Here is a 26666-nt window from a genome sequence, read left to right on the forward strand (position 1 = left end):
AGAAATACAAACGATCATGAGACGTTACTACAAGCAACTCTATGCCAATAAAATGGACAACCTGGAAGAAATGGACAGATTCTTAGAAATGCAGAACCTGCCGAGACTGAACCAGGAAGAATTAGAAAATATGAACAGGCCAATCAAAAGCACTGAAATTGAAACTGGGATTAAAAATCTTCCAACAAACAAAAGCCCAGGACCAGATGGCTTCACAGGCGAATTCTATCAAACATTTAGAGAAGAGCTAACACCTATCTTTCTCAAACTCTTCCAAAATATAGCAGAGGGAGGAACACTCCCAAACTCATTCTATGAGGCCACCATCACCCTGATACCAAAACCAGACAAAGATGTCACAAAGAAAGAAAACTACAGGCCAATATCACTGATGAACATAGATGCAAAAATCCTCAACAAAATACTAGCAAACAGAATCCAACAGCACATTAAAAGGATCATACACCATGATCAAGTGGGGTTTATCCCAGGAATGTAAGGATTCTTCAATATACAGAAATCAATCAATGTGATACACCATATTAACAAATTGAAGGAGAAAAACCATATGATCATCTCAATCGATGCAGAGAAAACTTTCAGCAAAGTTCAACACCCATTTATGATAAAAACTCTCCAGAAAGTAGGCATAGACGGAACTTTCCTCAACATAATAAAGGCCGTATATGACAAACCCACAGCCAACATCATCCTCAATGGTGAATAACTGAAACCATATCCATTAAGATCAGGAACAAGACAAGGTTGCCTACTCTCACCACTATTATTCAACATAGTTTTGGAAGTTTTAGCCACAGCAATCAGAGAAGAAAAAGAAATAAAAGGAATCCAAGTTGGAAAAGAAGAAGTAAAGCTGTCACTGTTTGCAGATGACATGATACTATACATAGAGAATCCTAAAGATGCTACCAGAAAACTACTAGAGCGAATCAATGAATTTGGTTAAGTAGCAGGATACAAAATTAATGCACAGAAATCTCTAGCATTCCTATACACTAATGATGAAAAATCTGAAAGTGAAGTTAAGAAAACACTCCCATTTACCATTGCAACAAAAAGAATAAACTAGCTAGGAATAAACCTACCTAAGGAGACAAAAGACCTGTATGCAGAAAATTATAAGACACTGATGAAAGAAATTAAAGATGATATAAAAAATGGAGAGATATACCATGTTCTTGGATTGGAAGAATCAACATTGTGAAAATGACTATACTACCCAAAGCAATCTACAGATTCAGTGTGATCCCTATCAAACTACCACTGGCATTTTTCACAGAACTAGAACAAAAAATTTCACAATTTGTATGGAAACACAAAAGACCCCGAATAGCTAAAACAATCTTGAGAAAAAAAACGGAGCTGGAGGAATCAGGCTCCCAGACTTCAGACTACACTACAAAGCTACAGTAATCAAGACAGTATGGTACTTGAACAAAAATAGAAATATAGATCAATGGAACAGGATAGAAAGCTCAGAGTTTAACCCACGCACATATGGTCACCTTATATTTGATAAAGGAGGCAAGAATATACAATGGAGAAAAGACAACCTCTTCAATAAGTGGTGCTGTGAAAACTGGACCGCTACATATAAAAGAAAGAAATTAGAACACTCCCTAACACCATACACAAAAATAAACTCAAAATGGATTTAAGACATAAATGTAAGGCCAGACACTATCAAACTCTTAGAGCAAAACATAGGCAGAATACTGTATGACATAAATCACAGCAAGGTCCTTTTTGACCCACCTCCTAGAGAAATGGAAATAAAAACAAAAATAAACAAATGGGACCTAATGAAACTTCAAAGCTTTTGCACAGCAAAGGAAACAATAAACAAGATGAAAAGAGAACCCTCAGAATGGGAGAAAGGATTTGCAAATGAAGCAACTGACAAAGGATTATCCTCCAAAATTTACAAGCAGCTCATGGAGCTCAATATCAAAAAAAAAAAAAAACCAATCCAAAAATGGGCAGAAGACCTAAATAGACATTTCTCCAAAGAAGAGATACAGATTGCCAACAAACACATGAAAGAATGTTCAATATCATTAATCATTAGAGAAATGCAAATCAAAACTACAGTGAGATATCCTCTCACACCAGTCAGAATGGACATCATCAAAAAATCTACAAACAATAAATGCTGGAGAGGGTGTGGAGAAAAGGGAGCTCTCTTGCACTGTTGGTGGGAATGTAAATTGATGCAGCCACTATGGAGAATAGTAGGGAGGTTCCTTAAAAAACTAAAAATACAACTACCATATGACCCAGCAATCCCACTACTGGGCATATACCCTGCAAAAACCATAATTCAAAAAGTGTCTTGTACCACAATGTTCATTGCAGCTCTATTTACAATAGCCAGGACATGGAAGCAACCTAAGTGTCTATCGACAGATGAATGGATAAAGAAGATGTGGCACATATATACAATGGAATATTATTCAGGCATAAAAAGAAACGAAATTGAGTTATTTGTAGTGAGGTGGATGGACCTAGAGTCTGCTGTACAGAGTGAAGTAAGTTAGAAAGAGAAAAGCAAATACCGTGTTCTAACACATGTATATGGAATCTAAAAAGAAAAAAGAGGGAAAAAAAAGTCATGAAGAACCTAGTGGCAGGATGGGATTAGAGATGCAGACCTACTAGAGAATGGACTTGAGGACACAGGGAGGGGGAAGGGTAAGCTGGGACAAAGTGAGAGAGTGGCATGGACATATATACACTACCAAATGTAAAATAGATAGCTAATGGGAAGCAGCCGCATAGCACAGGGAGATCAGCTCGGTGCTTTGTGACCACATTGAGGGCTGGGATAGGGAGGGTGGGAGGGAGAGAGACGTAAGAGGGAAGAGATATGGGGATTTATGTATATGTATAGCTGATTCACTTTGTTATAAAGCAGAAACTAACTCACCATTGTAAAGCAATTATTCTCCAATAAAGGTGTATATATATAAGAAAAGGACCCAACGCAGCCAAAAATAATAAATAAATAAATAAATAAATAAATAAATAAATAAATAATGGGCCTATGATGCCATCATAGAAGAAATCAGAAACTATCTCGAGACAAGTGACAATGAAACACAACCTTACAAAATCTATGGAATGCAGCAAAAGCAGTGCTAAGAGGAAAGTGCACAGTGATACAGGCCTTCCTCAAAAAACAAGAAAAATTTCAAATAAACAACCTAACCTACCACTTACAAAAATTAGAAAAAGAAGAACAAACAAAACCCAAAGTCAGAAGAAGGAAGGTAATAGTAAACAAAGGAAGTAAATAAAATAGAAAAAAAAACAATAGAAAAGATCGATAAGACCAAGATCTGGTTTTTTGAAAAGATAAGAAAAATCAACAAACCTCTAGCCAGGCTCACCAAGAAGAAAAGGGAGAAGACCCAAATAAACAAAATAAGAAAGAGGAGAAATAACAACTGATATCAGAGAAATACAGAAAATCATACAAGAATACTATGAACAGTTATAAGCCAACATATTGGACAACCTAGAAGAAATGGAAAGGTTTCTAGAAATATACAGCCTGCCAAAATTGAGTCAAGAAGGAATAGATAGTTTGAACAGACCAATCTGTAGAAGTGAAATAGAATATGTAATAAAAACAAAACTCCTGAAACAAAGTCCAGACTGGATAGCTTCACTGGGGAATTCTACCAAACATACAAATAAGAAGTTATACCTATCCTTCTCAAACTCTTTCAAAAGATTGAAGACTCCCAAATTCTTTCTATGAAGCCACCATAACCTTGATACCAAAGCCAGACAAAGACACTACCAAAAAAAGGAAATTATAGGCCAACATCTTTGATGGATACAGATGTAAAAATCCTCAACAGAATATTAGCAAACTGAATCCAACAATATATAAAAAGGATCATACACTGTGATCAAGCTGAATTCATTCCAAGGATGGTTCTTTACACAAATCAATCAATGTGATACACCACATTAACAAAAGGAAAGACAAAAACCACATGATCATCTCAATAGATACAGAAAAAGCATTTGACAAAATTCAATATCCATTCATGATAAAACTCTCACCAAAGTGGGTATAGAGGGAACATATCTCAACATAATAAAAGCCACTTACAACAAACCCAAAGCCAACATAATACTCAACAATGAAAAGTTGAAAGCCTTCCTGCTAAATCCAGGAAAAAGACAAGGATGCCCATTCTTACCACTTCTATTCAACATAGTATTAAAAGTCCTAGCCACAGCAGTCTGAAATCAAGAAAAAGAAACAAATATGTCCAAATTGGAAGGGAAGAGGTAAAACTGTCACTATTTGCAGATGACATAATACTCTATATAGAGAAACCTAAAGACTCCACACAAAAACTATTAGAACTAATAAATGAATTCAGCAAGGTAGCAGGATACAAGATTAATATACAGAAATCTGTTGCATTTCTTTACACTAACAATGAAATATCAGAAATAGAAAGTGAAAAACAATCCCATTTAAAATCATGTCAAAAAATAAAATAAAATAGCTAAGAATAAACTTAATGAAGGAGGTGAAAGACCTATACACCAAAACCCATAAAATATTGATAAAGGAAACTGAAGATGGTTCAAAGAAATGGAAATATGCTCTTGAATTGGAAGAATTAATATTGTTAAAATGGCCATACTACTCAAAGCAATTGACAGATTTAATGCGATCCCTATCGAAATACTCATGACATTTTTCACAGAATAGAACAAATAATCCTAAAATTTACATGGAACTACAAAAGAACCAGAATTGTCACAGCAGTCTTGAGCAAGAAGAAGAAATCTGGAGACATAACCTTTCTAGACTCCAGACAATACTACAAAGCTTCAGTAATCAAAACAGCATGTTATTGGCACAAAACAGACATATGGATCAATGGAACAGCATACAGAGCCCAGAAATAAACCCACACACCTACTGCCAATTAATCTATGACAAAAAAAGTTGAGAACATACAGTGGATAAAAGACAGTCTCTTCAACAAGTGGTGTTGGGAAAGCTGGACAGTTATAGGTAAATCAAAGAAATTAGAACACTCCCTCACACCATACACAAAAATAAACTCAAAATGGTTTAAAGACCTAAATATAAGACATGATATCATAAAACTCCTAGAAGAGAACATAGGCAGAACACTCTTTGACATAAATTGTACCAATATTTTTTTGGATCTTTCTCCTAAGGTAAAGCAAATAAAAGCAAAAATAAACAAAGGAACCTAATCAAACTTTAAAGGTTTTGCACAACAAAGGAAATCATTGACAAAATGAAAAAAAAAAAACCTATGGACTGGGAGAAAATATTTGCAATTGATATGACCAACTAGGGGTTAATATCCTAAATATACAAAGAGCTCATGCAACTCAATATTTAAAAAAAAAAAACAAAACAAAACCAAATCAAACAACCCAATCAAAAACTGGAAAGAGATCAGAATAGATATTTTTCCTAAGTAGACATACAGATGGCTAACAGGCACATGAAAAGATGGTCAACATTGCTAATTATTAGAGAAATCCAAAACCACAATGAGATATCACCTCACACCAGTCAGAATAGCCATCATCAAAAAGTCTACAAATAGGGCTTCCCTGGTAGCACAGTGGTTAAGAATCTGCCTGCCAATGCAGGGGACATGGGTTTGAGCCCTGGTCAGGGAAGATCCCACATGCCGTGGAGCAACTAAGCCCTTGCACCACAACTACTGAGCCTGTGCTCTAGAGGCCACAAGCCACAACTACTGAGCCCGTGTGCCACAGCTACTGAAGCCCACATGCCTAGAACCCATGCTCTGCAGCAAGAGAAGCCACCGCAATGAGAAGCCTGCACACCCCAATGAAGAGTTGCCCCCACTTGCCACAACTAGAGAAAGCCCACGCACAGCAATGAAGACCCAATGCAGCCAAAAATAAATAAACTTTTTAAAAGTCTACAAATAACAAATGTTGGAGAGGGTGTGGAGAAATGGGAACCCTCATAAACTGTTGATAGGAATGTAAATTAGTGCAGCCCTATGGAAAACAGAATGGAGGTTCCTCAAGAAACTAAAAATAGAATTACCATATGATCCAGCAATTCTGCTCCTGGATATATATCCAGAGGAAACAAAAATACTAATTTTAAAAGATACATGCACCCCAATGTTCAAAGCAGCACTACTTACAATAGCCAGGCAATCCTAGTGCCCATCAACAGATGAATGGATAAAGGAGATGTGGTATATATATATATGTACATATTTATATATACTTGTCTGTAATATATATGTATGAATATTACACAGCTATAAGAAAGAATGAGAGTCTGCCATTTGCAGCAACATGCATAGACCTACAAAATATCATGCTTAGTGAAATAAGTCAGACAGGGAAAGACAAATACTGCATGATATCACTTATGTGGGATCTAATATATAATACAAATGAACATTTATGCAAAACAGACTCACAGATGTAGAAAACAAACTAGTGATTACCAAAGGGGTGAGGGAAGAATGGAGGGGCAAGCTAAGGATATAGGATTAAGAGATAAAAACTACTATGTATAAAATAGATAAGCAATAAGGATATATTGTATAGCATAGGGAATTATAGCCATTATCTTGTAATAACTTATAACGAAGTACAAGCTACTATGCTGTACACCTGAAACTACCACAATATTGTAAATCAACTATACTTCAGTAAAAAAGATATTTTGTTTAAGGAAATGGTGTGACTTCATGCAGAATTCAAAAGCCAAAACAGAAATTGAAGCGCTGAATATGAGTGTTAGCCTACTACTTTCACCTTAGCTGACTACTACAGGTAAGGTGGCAATTGGAGGTATTAGCTTTGTAATTTTTTAAATCAAGTTTTCACTGATTAATTCAAGTATGAGGTAAATTATTTGGATAATTATTTTGTCAGAAGAGTGCTGGTCATGAAGGAGATGGAGTCTAAAATTTTGTGCCTCACAAAATTCTTTTAAATATATTTCTGAAGTAAGGAAATATTTTCACATGCATTGTAAGTTCATCACATCATTTAATTCAATTATGAAAAGTAGTCAATAGTATTTGATGCTGATAGAAAGAAATATTTAACCTTATGAAATGAGAGGTATGGCTTAAAACATTAAGATGATGCAAACACACCATCTGAGCTCACTAGCATTTTACAGCTTGAAAGTCTCTTTCAGGTAGTGACACTCATAAACATGTCCCGCATGAATAAGTGACATTATGTAGGGTTGCCTTCTCCTGCTCATTAAGGGCTTTTTAATGTTAATGGAGTTGGTATCACTGCAGGAAGGTGTCATAGTGCTCCTGGGGCTCCAATAACAGCTAGAAACTAAAAAGCAATAAACCAGGAAATTTTAGAACTGCCATAGAAAAGGGATACAATGGTCTTACTGATAATTGTTTTTGTAAGCTGCTTGACTGTGACTTTGACTACTAGGCCAGGTTAATTCTGGCAAGCAGTGAGTAAGAGTATTTATTCAATTAAGTGAAACTAGATCTGGATTATTAGAAACTGGGTTATGAAAAAGGAGTGGGTGGTCTCCATTCCCTATAGCTGCAAGTCAAAATAAGCAAGATTTCTGCTAAAGGGAGGCAAGATCTGTAGGTCCTGAGATCACACAAGGTCTTTCCAGTCACATGTATGATACTGGATGGTCACAAATGCCCACAATCATCTTTATACACAAAGACTAGAGTCAGGCACACATCCTTGAATATAATTATGCATACATTGATTCATCAAAGAAGTTGTGAACCACAGGCATCTCTGATACTGCAAACATGTGATGTCTCAAACCAGCCTGTCAACTGTACACTGTTCCCTTGGCAACAGGATGCAAGGATGCATGGCAAAATCTTACTGCCTGAGCAACAGGGTCTTAAAAGGGCTTAAGCTGTTGACTGTGGCAAAGGCTGTAGGTTCAAGCCAGGGGGTGAGGTTTCAGTCCAATTACAGAGAGAGTTACAGAATTTATGCTAAAACAGTCATTCATCTATTAATTGACAAATATTTGTGGACTGGCACCTATGTGCAATACACTGTGCCCTGGGGAATGCAAAGATGGACCAGGCATAGTCTGGTATGTGCCAGCACACAGTAATAAATATTAATTGATGAATCAATGGATTTTATAGAAGGTCATAATACAATAACCAAAGCTTACTGGGACTTCAGTGTATGTGACAAAGAGGCTGAAGCTCCTGTGTGTATTACTCAATTCCATTATACAGGACAATTTGTTTGTAAACTGAAATAAAATGTTATGATTTATTGAATTAGAACTATCAACATATATATCAACTGAGTGAGAATATAAAACCCAGACAGAAACTGGTAAGGCCAAGCATATTTGTAATTTTCTCCCAGCAAGTAGTAATGGAGGCAGGAGATTTTTACATCACTTAGATAATTGAAAATGATTAAAGTTGGAAATTTCAAAGAAAGTCCTAATTATTGAATTTTTAATTGTTTTTTTCTTGACACAGACATTACCTCAGCTTTTGGCTAGCTCTGTCAATGTGCACAAAACATCAAACAAACATCAACAATAAGGATATTTATTTCATATGATTATTTCAAAGTAGATAATATTTTGTGAGAGTTTGACCATGAAAAGTCAATTCCATTTTCCCTCTTACTTCTTATGATTTCAGGGATGCAAACATCAAAATAAAAGATAATTTCCACAAATACTATAATTAACTTCAACATGTGAGTTCAAATCTCTCCAACTGGGAATGCAAAAATGATACAACCACCCTAGAAAACAGTTTGGCAGTTTCTTAAGAAGTTAAGCATACACCTACCATATGACCCAGCCATTTCACTTATAGGCACTTACCCCAAAGGAAAGGAGTATGTGTCCATACAGACACAAATGTTCATCGCAGCTTTATTTGTAACAGCCAAACAGTGGAACTCAAATGTCCATTAACAGATAAATGGATAAACAGCCCACGGCATATCCATATAATGGTATACTACTTAACAATAAAAAGGATTGAACTATTGAAACACAAAACAATATAGACAGGGCGGCAACTGAAGATGGCGGAAGAGTAAGACGCGGAGATCACCTTCCTCCCCACAGATACATAAGAAATACATCTACACGTGGAACTGCTCCTACAGAACACCCACTGAACGCTGGCAGAAGACGTCAGACCTCCCAAAAGGCAAGAAAATCCCCACGTACTTGGGTAGGGCAAAAGAAAAAAGAAATAACAGAGACAAAAGAATAGGGACGGGACCTGCACCAGTGGGAGGGAGCTGTGAAGGAGGAAAGGTTTCCACACACTAGGAAGCCCCTTCGTGGGCAGAGACTGTGGGTAGCAGAGGGGGGAAGCTTCAGAGCCACGGAGGAGAGCGCAGCCACATTGGTGCGGAGGGCAAAGCGGAGAGATTCCCGCACAGAGGAGCGGTGCCGACCAGCACTCACCAGCCCGAGAGGCTTGTCTGCTCAGCCGCTGGAGCGGGCGGGGGCTGGGAGCTGGGGCTCGGGCTTCGGTGCTAGCCGGGAGGGAGTCCGGGAAAAAGACTGCAGCTGCCGAAGAGGCAAGAGACTTTTTCTTGCCTCTTTGTTTCGCGGCGCGCAAGGAGAGGGGATTCAGAGCGCCGCCTAAACGAGCTCCAGAGACGGGCGCGAGCCGCGGCTATCAGCGCGGATCCCACAGCAACAGGGACGCAGAGGGAAAAACGGAGAGATTCCCGCACAGAGGCTCGGCGCCGAGCAGCACTCACCAGCCCGAGAGGCTTGTTTGCTCACCCGCCGGGGCGGGCGGGGGCTGGGAGCTGAGGCGCGGGCTTCGGTCAGATCCCAGGGAGAGGACTGGGGTTGGCTGCGTGAACACAGCCTGAAGGGGCTAGCGCACCACAACTAGCCGGGAGGGTGCCCGAGAAAAAGTCTGCAGCTGCCGAAGAGGCAAGAGACTTTTTCTTGCCTCTTTGTTTTGCGGCGTGCAAGGAGAGGGGATTCAGAGCGCCACTTAAACGAACTCCAGAGACGGGCGCGAGCTGCGGCTATCAGCACGGACCCCAGAGACGGGCATGAGACGCTAAGGCTGCTGCTGCCACCACCAAAAAGCCTGTGGGCGAGCACAGGTCATTCTCCACACCGCCCCTCCCGGGAGCCTGTGCAGCCCGCCACGGCCAGGCTCCCGTAATCTGGGGACAACTTCCCCTGGAGAGCGCACAGCGCGCCTCAGGCTGCTGCAACGTCACGCCGGCTTCTGCCACCGCAGGCTCGCCCCGCCTCCTCCATACCGCTCCCTCCCCCCGGCCTGACTGAGCCAGAGCCCCCAGATCAGCTGCTCCTTTAACCCCGTTCTGTCTGGGCGGGGAACAGACGCCCTCAGGCGACCTACATGCAGAGGCGGGTCCAAATCCAAAGCTGAACCCCAGGAGCTGTACGAACAAAGAAGAGAAAGGGAAATCTCTCCCAGCAGCCTCAGAAGCAGCGGATTAAAGCTCCACAAACAACTTGATGTGCCTGCATCTGTTGAATACCTGAATAGACAACGAATCATCCCAAATTTAGGAGGTGGACTTTGGGAGCAGGATATATTAACTTTTCGCCTTTTCCTTTTTTTGTGAGTGTATATGTGTATGCTTCTGGGTGAGATTTTGTCTGTATAGCTTTGCTCTCACCGTTAGTCCTAGGGTTAGGTCCGTCCGTTTTTTTTTTTTTTTTTTTTTGCTTAAAAATTTTTTTTCCCTAATAAATGTTTTCTTAATAATTTTTTCCTTATTTTCTATTTTTAAAAAATTAAAAAAAATTTTTTTAATAAGTTTTTTCATATTTTTTATTTAAAAAAATTTTTTTTCTTAATAAATTTTTTCTTAATTTTTTTCTTATTTTTAGTATAAAAAATTAATAAATCTATTTTTAAAAAATTAAAAAAAATTTTTTTTCTTAATAAATTTATTCTTAATAATTTTTTTTCTTATTTTTTATTATAATTGCTTTATTTTATTTTATTTTATCCTCTTTCTTTCTTTTTTTCCATTTTTTCTCCCTTTTATTCTGAGCCGTGTGGATGAAAGGCTCTTGGTGCTCCAGCCAGGCATCAGGGCTGTGCCTCTGAGGTGGGAGAGCCAACTTCAGGACACTGGTCCACAAGAGACCTCCCAGCTCCACGTAATACCAAACGGCGAAAATCTCTCAGAGATCTCCATCTCAACATCAAGACCCAGCTTCACTCAACGACCAGCAAGCTACAGTGCTGGACACCCTATGCCAAACAACTAGCAAGAGAGGAACACAGCCCCATCCATTAACAGAGAGGCTGCCTAAAATCATAATAAGGCCACAGACACCCCAAAACACACAACCAGACGTGGACGAGCCCACCAGAAAGACAAGATCCAGCCTCATCCACCAGAACACAGGCACTAGTTCCCTCCACCAGGAAACCTACACAACCCACTGAACCAACCTTAGCCACTGGGGACAGATACCAAAAACAACGGGAACTACGAACCTGTAGCCTGTGAAAAGGAGACCCCAAACACAGTAAGATAAGCAAAATGAGAAGACAGAAAAACACACAGCAGATGAAGGAGCAGGGTCAAAACACACCAGACCTAACAAATGAAGAGGAAATAGGTAGTCTACCTGAAAAAGAATTCAGAATAATGATAGTAAGGATGATCCAAAATCTTGGAAATAGAATAGACAAAATGCAAGAAACATTTAACAAGGATGTAGAAGAACTAAAGAGGAACCAAGCAACGATGAAAAGCACAATAAATAAAATTAAAAATACTCTAGATGGGATCAATAGCAGAATAACTGAGGCAGAAGAACGGATAAGTGACCTGGAAGATAAAATGGTGGAAATAACTACTGCAGAGCAGAATAAAGAAAAAAGAATGAAAAGAACTGAGGACAGTCTCAGAGACCTCTGGGACAACATTAAACGCACCAACATTCGAATTATAGGGGTCCCAGAAGAAGAAGAGAAAAAGAAAGGGACTGAGAAAATATTTGAAGAGATTATAGTTGAAAACTTCCCTAATATGGGAAAGGAAATAGTTAATCAAGTCCTGGAAGCACAGAGAGTCCCATACAGGATAAATCCAAGGAGAAACACACCAAGACACATATTAATCAAACTATCAAAAATTAAATATAAAGAAAACATATTAAAAGCAGCAAGGGAAAAACAACAAATAACACACAAGGGCATCCCCATAAGGTTAACAGCTGATCTTTCAGCAGAAACTCTACAAGCCAGAAGGGAGTGGCAGGATATACTTAAAGTGATGAAGGAGAAAAACCTACAACCAAGATTACTCTACCCAGCAAGGATCTCATTCAGATTTGATGGAGAAATTCAAACCTTTACAGACAAGCAAAAGCTGAGAGAGTTCAGCACCACCAAACCAGCTTTACAACAAATGCTAAAGGAACTTCTCGAGGCAAGAAACACAAGAGAAGGAAAACACCTACAATAACAAACCCAAAACAATTAAGAAAATGGGAATAGGAACATACATATCGATAATTACCTTAAATGTAAATGGATTAAATGCTCCCACCAAAAGACACAGACTGGCTGAATGGATACAAAAACAAGACCCGTATATATGCTGTCTACAAGAGACCCACTTCAGACCTAGAGACACATACAGACTGAAAGTGAGGGGATGGAAAAAGATATTCCATGCAAATGGAAATCAAAAGAAAGCTGGAGTAGCAATTCTCATATCAGACAAAATAGACTTTAAAATAAAGACTATTACAAGAGACAAAGAAGGACACTATATAATGATCAAGGGATTGATCCAAGAGGAAGGTATAACAATTGTAAATATTTATGCACCCAACATAGGAGCACCTCAATACATAAGGCAAATACTAACAGCCATAAAAGGGGAAATCGACAGTAATACAATCATAGTAGGGGACTTTAACACCCCACTTTCACCAATGGACAGATCATCCAAAATGAAAATAAATAAGGAAACACAAGCTTTAAATGATACATTAAACAAGATGGACTTAATTGATATTTATAGGACATTCCACCCAAAAACAACACAATACACATTTTTCTCAAGTGCTCATGGAACATTCTCCAGGATAGATCATATCTTGGGTCACAAATCAAGCCTTGGTAAATTTAAAAAAATTGAAATCGTATCAAGTATCTTTTCCGACCACAATGCTATGAGACTAGATATCAATTACAGGAAAAGATCTGTAAAAAATACAAACACGTGGAGGCTACACAATACACTACTTAATAACGAAGTGATCACTGAAGAAATCAAAGGGGAAATCAAAAAATACCTAGAAACAAATGACAATGGAGACACGACAATCCAAAACCTATGGGATGCAGCAAAAGCAGTTCTAAGAGGGAAGTTTATAGCAATACAAGCCTACATCAAGAAACAGGAAACATCTCGAATAAACAACCTAACCTTGCACCTTAAGCAATTAGAGAAAGAAGAACAAAAAAACCCCAAAGCTAGCAGAAGGAAAGAAATCATAAAGATCAGATCAGAAATAAATGAAAAAGAAATGAAGGAAACAATAGCAAAAATCAATGAAACTAAAAGCTGGTTCTTTGAGAAGATAAACAAAATTGATAAACCATTAGCCAGACTCATCAAGAGAAAAAGGGAGAAGACTCAAATTAATAGAATTAGAAATGAAAGAGGAGAAGTAACCACTGACACTGCAGAAATACAAAGGATCATGAGAGATTACTACAAGCAACTATATGCCAATAAAATGGACAACCTGGAAGAAATGGACAGATTCTTAGAAATGCACAACCTGCCATGACTGAACCAGGAAGAAATAGAAAATATGAACAGACCAATCACAAGCACTGAAATTGAAACTGTGATTAAAAATCTTCCAACACACAAAAGCCCAGGACCAGATGGCTTCACAGGCGAATTCTATCAAACATTTAGAGAAGAGCTAACACCTATCCTTCTCAAAGTCTTCCAAAATATTGCAGCGGGAGGAACACTCCCCAACTCATTCTATGAGGCCACCATCACCCTGATACCAAAACCAGACAAAGATGTCACAAAGAAAGAAAACTACAGGCCAATATCACTGATGAACATGGATGCAAAAATCCTCAACAAAATACTAGCAAACAGAATCCAACAGCACATTAAAAGGATTATACACCATGATCAAGTGGGGTTTATTCCAGGAATGCAAGGATTCTTCAATATACGCAAATCAATCAACGTGATACATCATATTAACAAATTGAAGGAGAAAAACCATATGATCAACTCAATAGATGCAGAGAAAGCTTTCGACAAAATTCAACACCCATTTATGATAAAAGTCCTGCAGAAAGTAGGCATAGACGGAACTTTCCTCAACATAATAAAGGCCGTATATGACAAACCCACAGCCAACATTGTCCTCAATGGTGAAAAACTGAAAGCATTTCCACTAAGATCAGGAACAAGACAAGGTTGCCCACTCTCACCACTATTATTCAACATAGTTTTGGAAGTGTTAGCCACAGCAATCAGAGAAGAAAAAGAAATAAAAGGAATCCAAATCGGAAAAGAAGAAGTAAAGCTGTCACTGTTTGCAGATGACATGATACTATACATAGAGAATCCTAAAGATGCTACCAGAAAACTACTAGAGCTAATCAATGAATTTGGGAAAGTAGCAGGATACAAAATTAATGCACAGAAATCTCTTGCATTCCTGTACACTAATGATGAAAAATCTGAAAGTGAAATTAAGAAAACACTCCCGTTTACCATTGCAACAAAAAGAATAAAATATCTAGGAATAAACCTACCTAGGGAGACAAAAGACCTGTATGCAGAAAATTATAGGACTCTGATGAAAGAAATTAAAGATGATACAAATAGATGGAGAGATATACCATGTTCTTGGATTGGAAGAATCAACATTGTGAAAATGACTCTGCTACCCAAAGCAATCTACAGATTCAATGCAATCCCTATCAAACTACCACTGGCATTTTTCACAGAACTAGAACAAAAAATTTCACAATTTGTATGGAAACACAAAAGACCCCGAATAGCCAAAGCAATCTTGAGAACGAAAAATGGAGCTGGAGGAATCAGGCTCCCTGACTTCAGACTATATTACAAAGCTACAGTAATTAAGACAGTTTGGTACTGGCACAAAAACAGAAATATAGATCAATGGAACAGGATAGAAAGCCCAGAGATAAGCCCACGCACATATGGTCACCTTATCTTTGATAAAGGAGGCAAGCATATACAGTGGAGAAAAGACAGCCTCTTCAATAAGTGGTGCTGGGAAAACTGGACAGGTACATGTAAAAGTATGAAATTAGAACACTCTCTGACACCATACACAAAAATAAACTCAAAATGGATTAAAGACCTAAGTGTAAGGCCAGACACTATCAAACTCTTACAGGAAAACATAGGCAGAACACTCTATGACATAAATCACAGCAAGATCCTTTTTGACCCAGGTCCTAGAGAAATGGAAATAAAAACACAAATAAACAAATGGGACCTAATGAAACTTAAAAGCTTTTGCACAGCAAAGGAAACCATAAACAAGACCAAAAGACAACCCTCAGAATGGGAGAAAATATTTGCAAATGAAGCAACTGACAAAGGATTAATCTCCAAGATTTACAAGCAGCTCATGCAGCTCAATAACAAAAAAACAAACAACCCAATCCAAAAATGGGCAGAAGACCTAAATAGACATTTCTCCAAAGAAGATATACAGATTGCCAATAGACACATGAAAGAATGCTCAGCATCATTAATCATTAGAGAAATGCAAATCAAAACTACAATGAGGTATCATCTCACACCGGTCAGAATGGCCATCATCAAAAAATCTAGAAACAATAAATGCTGGAGAGGGTGTGGAGAAAAGGGAACCCTCTTGCACTGTTGGTGGGAATGTAAATTGATACAGCCACTATGGAGAACAGTATGGAGGTTCCTTAAAAAACTAAAAATAGAACTACCATACGACCCAGCAATCCCTCTACTGGGCATATACCCTGAGAAAACCATAATTCAAAAAGAGTCATGTACCAAAATATTCATTGCAGCTCTGTTTACGATAGCCAGGACATGGAAGCAACCTAGGTGTCCATCATCGGATGAATGGATAAAGAAGATGTGGCACATATATACAATGGAATATTACTCAGCCATAAAAAGAAATGAAATGGAGGTGTTTGTAATGAGGTGGATGGAGTTAGAGTCTGTCATACAGAGTGAAGTAAGTCAGAAAGAGAAAAAGAAATACAGTATGCTAACACATATATATGGAATCTAAGGGAAAAAAAAAAAGGTCATGAAGAACCTAGTGGCAAGATGGGAATAAAGACACAGACCTACTAGAGAATGGACTTGAGGATATGGGGAGGGGGAGGGGTGAGATGTGACAGGGTGAGAGAGTGTCATGGACATATATACACTACCAAATGTAAAATAGATAGCTAGTGGGAAGCAGCCGCATAGCACAGGGAGATCAGCTCGGTGCTTTGTGACCACCTAGAGGGGTGGGATAGGGAGGGTGGGAGGGAGGGAGATGCAAGAGGGAAAGAGATATGGGAACATATGTATATGTATAACTGATTCACTTTGTTATAAAGCAGAAGCTAACACACCATTGTAAAGCAATTATACTTCAATAAAGATGTTTAAAAAAAGAAAAAAACAATATAGACAGATTTCAAATTAATTATGCTGAAATTAATTATGCCGACTGGAAGCAAGTCCAGACAAATAAGAGTAGGTCCTATCTAGTCCCATTCATATTAAATTCTAGAATGTAAACTAATATACAGTGCAGCAAGCAGATCAATCATTGCCTGGGGTGGGAGTGAGGAACAGGAGTGAGGGGCACAATTGGGCATAAGGACACTTCTGGATGGATACGTCCACTCTCTTAATTGTGTTTTCACAGGGATATGCATACTCAAAACATCAAGTCTCACACTTTAAATAGGTGTAATTTACTTTGTGTGAATTATACCTCACTGAAGCTCTTAGAACAAAATAATTTCTCACATTCTCATTCAAGAAAGTTATTCATATAGACCATCACAAGATCTGTGTGCATTCATTAAAAACAATATGTAAAAATACAAAATTAAGTTAACTTTCATCTGCCTTTTGTTACTTACTAAATGAAACTTAAATGTAAGTTTATCTCATGGTTCTGTATCTTCAGGACAGCTAACTAGTTAGCCCTTGAGAGAGTATGAGCGATTGAAGTTAAAGCAGCTACTTGGTGACCACTCAGATTAATAAACATCTGGAGGAGTATCCCAAGTGACACTCTTATTTATGACTCTTCAATTACATGCAAAGAATAAAGATGTAAAATCAAATCTCTATTCTAGTAAACCAAAGGCATAACTAAAAGCAAACTATCCTTAGTGAATATACTTGTAGTTTGTTAGGGAATGTGGGTCAACTGGAGGTTCCCCATGGGCTACTTCTGTAATATTAAAAATGCTACACTGACATCTCCAGGTCTTCTAGGGGTCCAGGAGAGCCCTGGAATGGCTGCTACATGGCATCCTGGTAGGAGAGAGTTAGTATCTGGAGACCTGGTAATGGAGATTTGGAGACTCACCTCTGCTGCAAATGAGTGAAAGGCTGCATTTCCAGAGCCAAGGAATGGGGCACTCTCTGCTGATCTAATATCTCAGCTTTGAGTTTGGCTTTCAGGACTTTTGGTGATTTGGGGATGGAGGGCTGAGATCTGGGAGGAGTTTGGCAAGAAAAGGAGCCCAAAGGAATTATTTTCTGGCTTCAAGTGAATTCTGCTAAATAGTTCATAGAAGGAACATGGACATCTAAGAGTTGGAGACTCTTTCTGGGTCTTGCCATTAATTAATGTAATTACATTATATGTAATTACATTCCTGAAAAAAGTTTTATCATCTGATGACGGGACGGCTTGGATCACATCACCAGGATGCCTTCCAGTTCTAATATGTTTCCTTTCACGAGCCTTGAGAATTCAATACTTCTCTGAGGAGGCAGGAGCTGCCCTTTCTAGTTTCATTTGCTCATATTTTGTACATTTGCCTGGCCCAGTTGCTCAAGAAAGTCTACCTCAAGTTACTAGGGAGGTACCTTGGATCTTTAGCAGGCAATTGGCTTAAATCTAGCTCCTGATATCTGAGATGACCAAAGTTGCGAGTTTATGCTTAAGCTTTCTCTGTGTACCACGTAGCCAGGACCATGTCTGAATTCTAAACTCTGGACACCATGCTCAGATCAAGTAAGCACCTCTCTGTGGATTTTTCTTTTGGGGACCAACTCCCTTGTTTTAGGAGCCAATAAGGAGCTCTTGGGAGAGTTAATCAGGGTCTCATTGTAACTCTTCCACCATTTAATATGTGGCACAAAATAGCCAAAAATACCTGCAGGCTTGATTTTCAATTGATTTTTATTATATTTTGTAGCTCTGCTATCTTCTTTTAGATTCTAACTTTTCATTTAGCTTTTAAATATTTTGCAGGAGGGGTTTACAGTTAATATTACTAAACCAAGAAACCCAGGATAATTCTAAACAAATTAGATTGCAAATAACTTTAGCCTTATTCAATGCCTTTTGAAGAAATTATAAATATATTTTAGAATTGTCTCCTTTTAATTCGTTGAAGCTCTGGGGAATACCTGGAAGGAAGTCAAAAAGTTATTACCTTTCTCTCCTCTTATTTGGTATGAATCACAGGCTTTTTGTCATTTATTTTCTTCTCAAGTCTGCCTTCGTCCCCCCTCCATCATAAGTTCCTTGAGAGAAGAGAGCTTGCCTTAAACCAACATGTGTTCCCTGATGGCATGTCACACTGTCCCACACATGGCACAGCTTTGCACATGTTATTTTAGCTCAGACCTTATTCACCTGTTTACTTATGCCTGCTCCTGCTGATTCATCAACCTCAACGTCTGGACCATCTTCCATTTTCTGCCTGTTTAACTTGGTCGTTAACCCCAAGTTAAAGCCCACTCTGTACTATCTCTCTTTCAATGAGATTCAGATTGAACTTCCTTTTTCTGATGATTCTAGTTTACCCAATTTGCTAAAAATGTTTAGATAATGACTAGGTTTTAAAAAGCATTTCAAGCTCTAATACATATGTTTCCTTTGTTTTTAAAGAGCTGAACTCTTGCAAACAAGCCAATTTTCCATGAATCCTTTTAGAAAAAAGGACTAGATTTATTTGGCAATGCTAAGATTCCTAAATTCACCTGATTGAAAATTTCCATCTTAATATAAAATTCTCTTAATTAGGGAGTTCACCCATATGTCATAATTTATTTTTGTACTAAAATAATTGTTTTGCATCTCTTCTATATATTTATGCAACTTTGTATCACTGAGTAAAGCATCCAATCATAGAGGAAAAACCTTTTGATGATTTTCTTAAAAATATAAATAATCACAAACCTTAAAAGGGAGTAGTTAGATTCCAAAGAGCACTTGTTAATTATTTGAGAAGAACACATGGAACATTTCCCCATGCAGGCAGTGGACAGATTTCCAGACCAGCTCACAAAAGTCTACTGAACTCATGATGTGGTTAAGGTAGAGAAGCTCTGGTGCCAGAGTTGAGGAGGACATACCCACTCCATGGTGTCGCTCAGACCCCCAGCTCCATGGCCAGGCTCACATCTCCCACACCTGTCCCCTCATTTCCTGGGCTGAGCAGGCAAGAGCTCCCATGTTCCAGGCTCCTGTGTGTGGCTTCCTTGTCCACAGCAAGTAGAAGCAGAGCTGCTGGGTTGGGGTGGGCACCCAGAGATGGGAAGTGGGAGAGGTCCCTCAGGATATAATGATCCTTCTGGTATATTACGCAGTCTGATAGGTTTCCTTGGGTTTTGTTTCTAGTGACACCAGAAAAGATTTAGGAAGTAAAAAGGCTCCACCCTAACCCTTCCTGAAACTCACTTGGAAAAGATAAAGTTATAAGTGATGTTGTGTATTTGACTAAACAAAACAAAAAAAAGATTTTCTATGTGACCCTTCCTTTGCCACCTAACTGAAGCCCTCAAGATTTCACTAGGCAGGTTCTTCATTCTGAAATTCATTTCCGTTATGCTCTTCCTGGCACCCTCAAACCCAGCAGTGATTGTGGTCCCATTTGCACTGCTTGGCATCCACACCTGCTCCCTGTGGCAAGGCCCCCAAGGGACCCGAAGGGGCTGTCAGTGAAGGGGCTCAGACTTCTCCACAGCAGGGAATAGGGCCTGATCCAAGCCAGGCCAACCCAACTCTGTTGCAGGACACTGGATCCTAAGAGAGGCGACGCAGAGACAAAGCAAACAAGCTGGGAGCTCATTCAGGCCCGCATTAGAGCCTTGACAAGTCTTCCGGGAGTGCCTCCTCCACAGACTTCAGGGGCTGACCTGGCTCCTATCCCTTCATAGGTTGATTCTACAAGTTCCCTAATTACGTGAGTCCTTGAAAGCCTTCTAATGAACCCCGCTGTGGCATAAGTCAGCCCGAGTCAGGTTTTTTCCTGCATCCACAAAGCCTGACTGGTAAAGCACACCCACTTACACATGGCCTGGCCTGCACTGCTCCCGTAGACCCAGAGCTGTTGGCAGCCCTCTGCCTGTCCCTGCTCAGTCCCCTGCCATCTCAATGCTGGCTCTTCCCAGTTGATCACACTCCTCAGACTAGACCGTCCTCTCAGCAGTGAGCTGGAACATTATCTAATAAACAGAAACTGAGGCAGGAGGTAGATGGGCTCCAGGCTAGACATTTACAACCGGCCTCCTATTCACACTTCCTGGAGCAAAAAAAGATGGGCTCCAGGCCAGACATTCACTACCAGCCTCCTGTTTACATTTCCTGAGGCAAGAGACAAATGGGCTCTGGGCTATATATTTATGACCAGCCTCCTGTCTACATTTTGAGATCCACACTTCAATATAAGAAACAACAGGAATAGGGTAAATAACTAGACATTGGACACTTTTATGGCAGGAACAGAGAGGGGTTAAACCCTGTTAGACGATCAAGAAGTCACACATTTCCCATCCTTGGAGCAAGGAAAACACTACACGTATGCAGGAAGGCTCCATGGGGTCAAAAAGGCAGGGGAGGCCAGACCATAATGTCTTGCTATTTTCCCTCCCAGACACCCTTGCGATGAAATCCATCTTGACTGAGGTGTGTGTGCATACGGAGGGGAGGGTCCTGAGACAAATTAGCCATGGGGTCAAAGCAAGTCGATTGGCCAAGAAGACAAAGGCCCAGAAGACTGCCCCCTTATAAAGGATTTAAACTTCCCAAAGGCGGGACTTTTGCAACTCTCTTGCTGAGTTCACCAGTGTGTCTTTCCGCATGTACTCTGCTTTTCTAGTAAACACTTTACTTTCTTGTATACCTACTGTCTCCTTGTCAGATTCCTCCTTACAAGGCAGACCAGGACTGGGGATTTAGACTCTAGCTGCTGTCCCTGTGGTCTAGTGGTTAAGATTCCTGGTTCCCACCCAGGTGACCAGGGTTCGATTCCTGGTCAGGGAACTAAGGTCTCGCTTCCAGCCGCTGCTCACTTGCAAGCTACCGCTCACTGCTGTGTGTGTCCAAAATCAAAACCACCAAGTATAATATTCCCTAATATCCCTCTTCTCTGCCTCTCTAGCTTAATTTTATCTTTGCCTCTCTTTCTTCAGACACAGTCGATGGCTATCCCTTCAGGCCTGCTCTCTAGCTCCAAGCTGCTCTGAGACTGGGAACCATCTTCAATCTCTCCTCTCCATCAGCTGCTTCTCCTCAGTCCACTCACCCCACAGTCATCCTGATCCTAGAAGGCCCTTTTCCACCAAACATTCCCCACCAGCTCACTGTCAGCCCACTCCTTTCTTCAATTGCTCTCCATCTCTGCCTCTGTAACTTCTAAAACCACCACGATCAGGCTTCCCACCACCAGCCTCACCCAAGGCCATTGAACAGCTCTTATGAAGGTTACCAGGGACTTGCAAAAGGCCAAATCAAAGAGTTTCATTTTAGTTCTTAGCCCAAGAGACAACTATTGCAGAAACTGCTAGTCATTCCAAAATAACAATTCCTTCTTTTAAAACAGAGTCCTCCAAACATATTCATTCTCCCTTGCAGCTAGATGTGGCCACTGATCTGTGAGTAGAAGGGAAGAACACAACGTCTGGGTCACATCCGTAAAATGAAGGGCATGTCTCTACTTCCCATCCCAATTCCTGCTGGCTGGATGTGGGTGTGATGTGATCTACATTTGCCACATTTGCAATGAGCATAAGACCTATACCCCAGGGGTGTAGAAAAACAAGGTATAAGGAGCCACAGTTCCAGATGATCTCATGAAGCCCTACCTCCCTGGGCCACCCTTGGGCTCAGAGAGACTAACTGAGTGGCTGAGGATCACAAAGCCAGACTAAAACCCAGGTCCAAGCTTAGTGCTCTTCCCAGTACACTCCTTGGTAAAGTACAATCAGTTCTGGGAGGGTGGGCTCCAATAGCCTCTGGTACCACATGCCCACATAACTTCTGATATCAGGCATCAATTTAGCCACCAAAAGTTCAGCTCTTCAGAGTCTAAAAATATTTCTAGGAGCTCAATGTCTACATACCTTGTTTGGGATTGTCTTTCTCCTCCTGAAGCACTAAAACTTCTCTTTAAAGTGACTGAAACAAGAAAATAAAAATAACTTCACATTCTCCTGTGGCAAATCTTGTATTTATTCACTCATTTATTTGTTTAAAAAATATCTAACCAATTGTACCTACTGTAAAGACTGTCTTCATTTATTATAGCATCAGCAAAATATAACATTGCATATTATTATTTACTTGACAGGTTTGTTTAAGGGTCTTTTCTCAAAGAAAAGGTGCTAAACAAAGAAACTCCATTGTTAGTAGCTAAAAAGTTCATAAAATATCTGTGTCATAATCATCCTAAATCCCTTACCAAGAGAGCTAGAAGTAACCACATGCAAGTGTAAGGGTCCAACTTTCCTTTATCACTTTCCCACTGACCCTCCCCACCCTTGTTACTGGGGATACATAATATCCCATCATCTCAAAATTCATCTCAAACAGTTAGTAATTAATTGCTTCTAGAATTTCCTACATATGTTTAAATGCACAAATATTTTTACTGCATAATATTCATGTTTTCCCAATAGCAAATCAAGACATTTTATTTAGCAGGCAGGAATTTATAGGGAAAACAGAACAGAGTGTTGGAATTTGGGATTGCCCCAGAAAATCTGGAACATCTATTCTCCATTTTGATGGACCAATTAATTTTGGAAAGGGACAAAGAATGAAGCAAAATCCTCAGAGTTCTACTCTCATCCTTAGGGACACTATTTTAAACCATTTTTTATGAAATTTTCACAGTATAGTCATCGATGAGAGGGTATTATTTAGACTTAATTTATTTCAGAGTATTTCTACCTATCTTACTTAATATTCCATCAACTTACTCTTTTAAAAGAGTTATTCTTTTCTCTCCATTTTCTATTTTAACTGATCTTTTATTTCAATTTCAGATTTGTTCAGGGAATTGAATCCTATCTTTCTGTGAGAAAGATTCTTTAAATTTTATCTAAATATATCTTTACTTTCTCATACCCCAGTCTGATTTTTTTTTTTTACTGTTTCAAATTAAGAGTAAAGATGAACATATTTACTGAATTTACATAGCATTTTTTCATAATTCTAAACAATTAAAACATTTATTTTACTTTAGTGCTTTAAGGAAAATATATCCCTTTATATTAATGTAAATAAAATTGTACAAAACTTAGTCTACACCAAGACTAATTTCTTCTCCAGGTTTCTAACCTCTACTCAACAGACTCATGAAAAGTCACTTCCATTACTCCTGTGGTTATTTAGTCTGTCTCCAAATAAGTTATCTCCACTCCCCAGTTAGAACCTGCATTTGCTGGAAGAAATAATGAAACCGTTCATTTGACAGGAGGCAATGGAAAAACCACAGTGCCCGTTGGCCTTTGGGCTCTGTAAGAGTGACAGACACACCTGTCCTAATTAGCATTACACCTGGGAAACAAACTACTCATTTATGTAAGTGTGATGACATCTACTTGACTCCCAAGTGTGATTCCCAGACCTCTACCTGCGGGAATCCCACAAACTGGTTAAAAGAAAGCTTACTGAATGTAGATTCCTTCAAAGGGTTTGAACTGGAGCTGCTGGAGTTATCCAAAGTGTCCAATTCATCATTGAACTCTGAATATATATCTGCACATTAATAAAAAAAAAGTAAAGAGCAAATGAACCTTGAAACAGAAAGGAGTCAAGAGTTCATTCATGTTGTAACCCTTTCACTAGAAATACCTTTCTCAATATTTTCCAAGTTGAAGTTATCATCTGACAAGATTCCAGCACTGGCTCGGTCTTCGTCCTTATCACAGGGGGCATGGAAGCCCTCAGGCGGCAGGTCTGTGCTTTCTGAAAGCTCACTTTTCAGGCTTCCTGCTCCACTGCTGCTTCTACTCAAGCTTGCCTTCTCAAAGGATTCCTGAAAGAGAAATTCAGTTTGTAATACCCACTTCTTTCCTTTCTTCTGCAGGACTTAAAGCTCATTAGAATATATATTAAAATGACTAAAATATTATTACAAATACTTGTGCTGAACCGGCATCACTAGTTCCACCTATACATATGCTATAGAATTCATTCAGTCCATAACTACAAAAAGTGGGTCTGCAAGCTACCACTGGACAAAAAAGAATGGATGTGGCAAGATGCTGAGTAACAAAAGTCTGTGCAATCTGATGAAAGAAAATGTAGCACTAAGGAATAGAAATGTAGAATAATTCTGGAGGTAGGTGGCCAAGATGGAGGAGTAGAAAGACCTTAAGCTCACCTTCTCCTATGGACACACCAAAACAACAAGTATTTACAGAGCAACTATTGAAGAAAAAGACTGGAATCTAACAGAAAATATCTTCTACAACTAAAGATATAAAGAAGGAACCACAACGAGACAGGTAGGAGGGGCAGGGACACGGTAAGTCAAGACCCATACCTCTGGTGGGTGACCCTCAAACAGGAAGACAATTACAATTGCAGAGGTTCTCACCAAAGAGCAATGTGTCTGAGCCCCACATCAGGCTCCCCAGCCTGGGGGTCCTGTATCAGGAAGACGAGCCCCCAGAACATTTGTTTTTGAAGGCCAGGTGGGCTTACTTTCAGGAGAGCCAGAAGACTGGAGGGCACAGAGACTCCACTGTTATATGACACACACAAAAGTTCACACACTCCAGCACCTAGGGAAGAAGAAATTACTTGAAAGGAGCCTGGGTCAGACCCACCTGCTGATCTTGGAGCGTCTTCCAGAGGAGAAGGAGGCACGTGGAGCTCACCTGGGGACATGGACATTGACGGTGGCCACTTCGGGGAGCTCGTTCTACCATGTGGACACAGTTGTTGCAAGTGCCACTGTGGAGTCCTCCCTACAGCTTAGCAGCACAAGGACTGGTGCCACCCCTGCTCACCAACCTGTAGAAGCCAGTGTTGGGAAGCCTCAGATCAAGCAGATAGTCAGGAGAAGACATAGCTCCACTCATCAGCAGGCCAGTTTCCATAAGACCCCCTGAGCCCACAGCTGCCATGGAAGAAGGTCCTGTCCACCAGAGGGCCCAGAAACCAGCCCCATACACCAATGCACAAGCACTAGACGAGGGACCCTCAGGTTTTCCAGCCAGCTACCCTGTGATCTGGTCCCACAAACTAGTGGGCAGATACCAGTACCACAACTACTGCAACCTTACAGCCTGCCTTGTCAGGATCCAGCCAACCCATCAGCAAGCCTACATCAGCCCTAGGACCTCCTGGGCCTGGGCCCTGCCCACCAATAGACCAAAAGCAGTTCTGAGAAATCTTGGGCCCCTAAGCCAGCTACCCTGGAATCCAGTCCCACTCACCAGTGGGCCAGCAACAGCTTTGGGAAACCTCAGAACCCACAGCCAGCTGTGTCAGGAATCAGACCCAAAGCAGGCCAACACTAGACATGGGAACACAGGCTCCACAACACCCACCCCAGGACCCACAGCTCCACCACCAATGGGCCATCACTAGCCATGTCACCCCCAGTGGCTCAGCAGTCAGTTGTGTCATGACCAAGCCCCAACAACCAGCAGCTGACAGGCAACCAACTAGACCGGGGGCCAGTCACACCTACCAGAGCACTCACAGTACTCAGCCTGCCACAAAAGAAGACCCATGCAGCCCACATAGGGGGCAACCCTAGAGCACATAGCTCTGCTGACAGAGGGGAGTGTGCTGCCGGGATGCATAGGATGTTTCCTACAAAAGGCTACTTCTCTAAAGTCAGGAAATTTAAGAAACCTACCAAATACATAGAAATAAAAACAGAAAACTAGACAAAATGAGGTGACAGAGGAACATGTTCCCAAAGAAGAAACATGATAAAACCCCAGAAGAAGAACTAAGTGAAGTAGAGAGAGGCAATCTACCCAATAAAGAGTTCAAGGTAATGATTGATGGTAAAGATGATCAAAGAAGTGAGGAAAAGATTGAACGAACAGAGTGAGAAGCAGAAGTTTTAACAAAGAGTTAGAAAATATAAAGAATAAACAAACAGAGATGA

At 39.9% G+C, this 26666-nt stretch overlaps 1 protein-coding gene across 1 annotated transcript in view; it reads right to left on the reverse strand.

Annotated features, from left to right (window-relative positions):
- Positions 1-26666, reverse strand: part of NEK10 (NIMA related kinase 10) — a 285708-nt gene that overhangs the window by 75742 nt on the left and 183300 nt on the right. Inside the window, exons 26-28 of the mRNA XM_061196445.1 lie at positions 24389-24572; positions 24206-24292; positions 22654-22708 (exon numbers count right to left, since the gene is read on the reverse strand). Of these exons, the coding sequence (XP_061052428.1) occupies positions 22654-22708; positions 24206-24292; positions 24389-24572 (326 nt within the window). The remainder of the gene's footprint in view (positions 1-22653; positions 22709-24205; positions 24293-24388; positions 24573-26666) is intronic.

This window comes from Eubalaena glacialis, chromosome 7 (genome assembly GCF_028564815.1).
Source record: "Eubalaena glacialis isolate mEubGla1 chromosome 7, mEubGla1.1.hap2.+ XY, whole genome shotgun sequence".
NCBI classification, from domain to species: Eukaryota; Metazoa; Chordata; class Mammalia; order Artiodactyla; family Balaenidae; genus Eubalaena; species Eubalaena glacialis.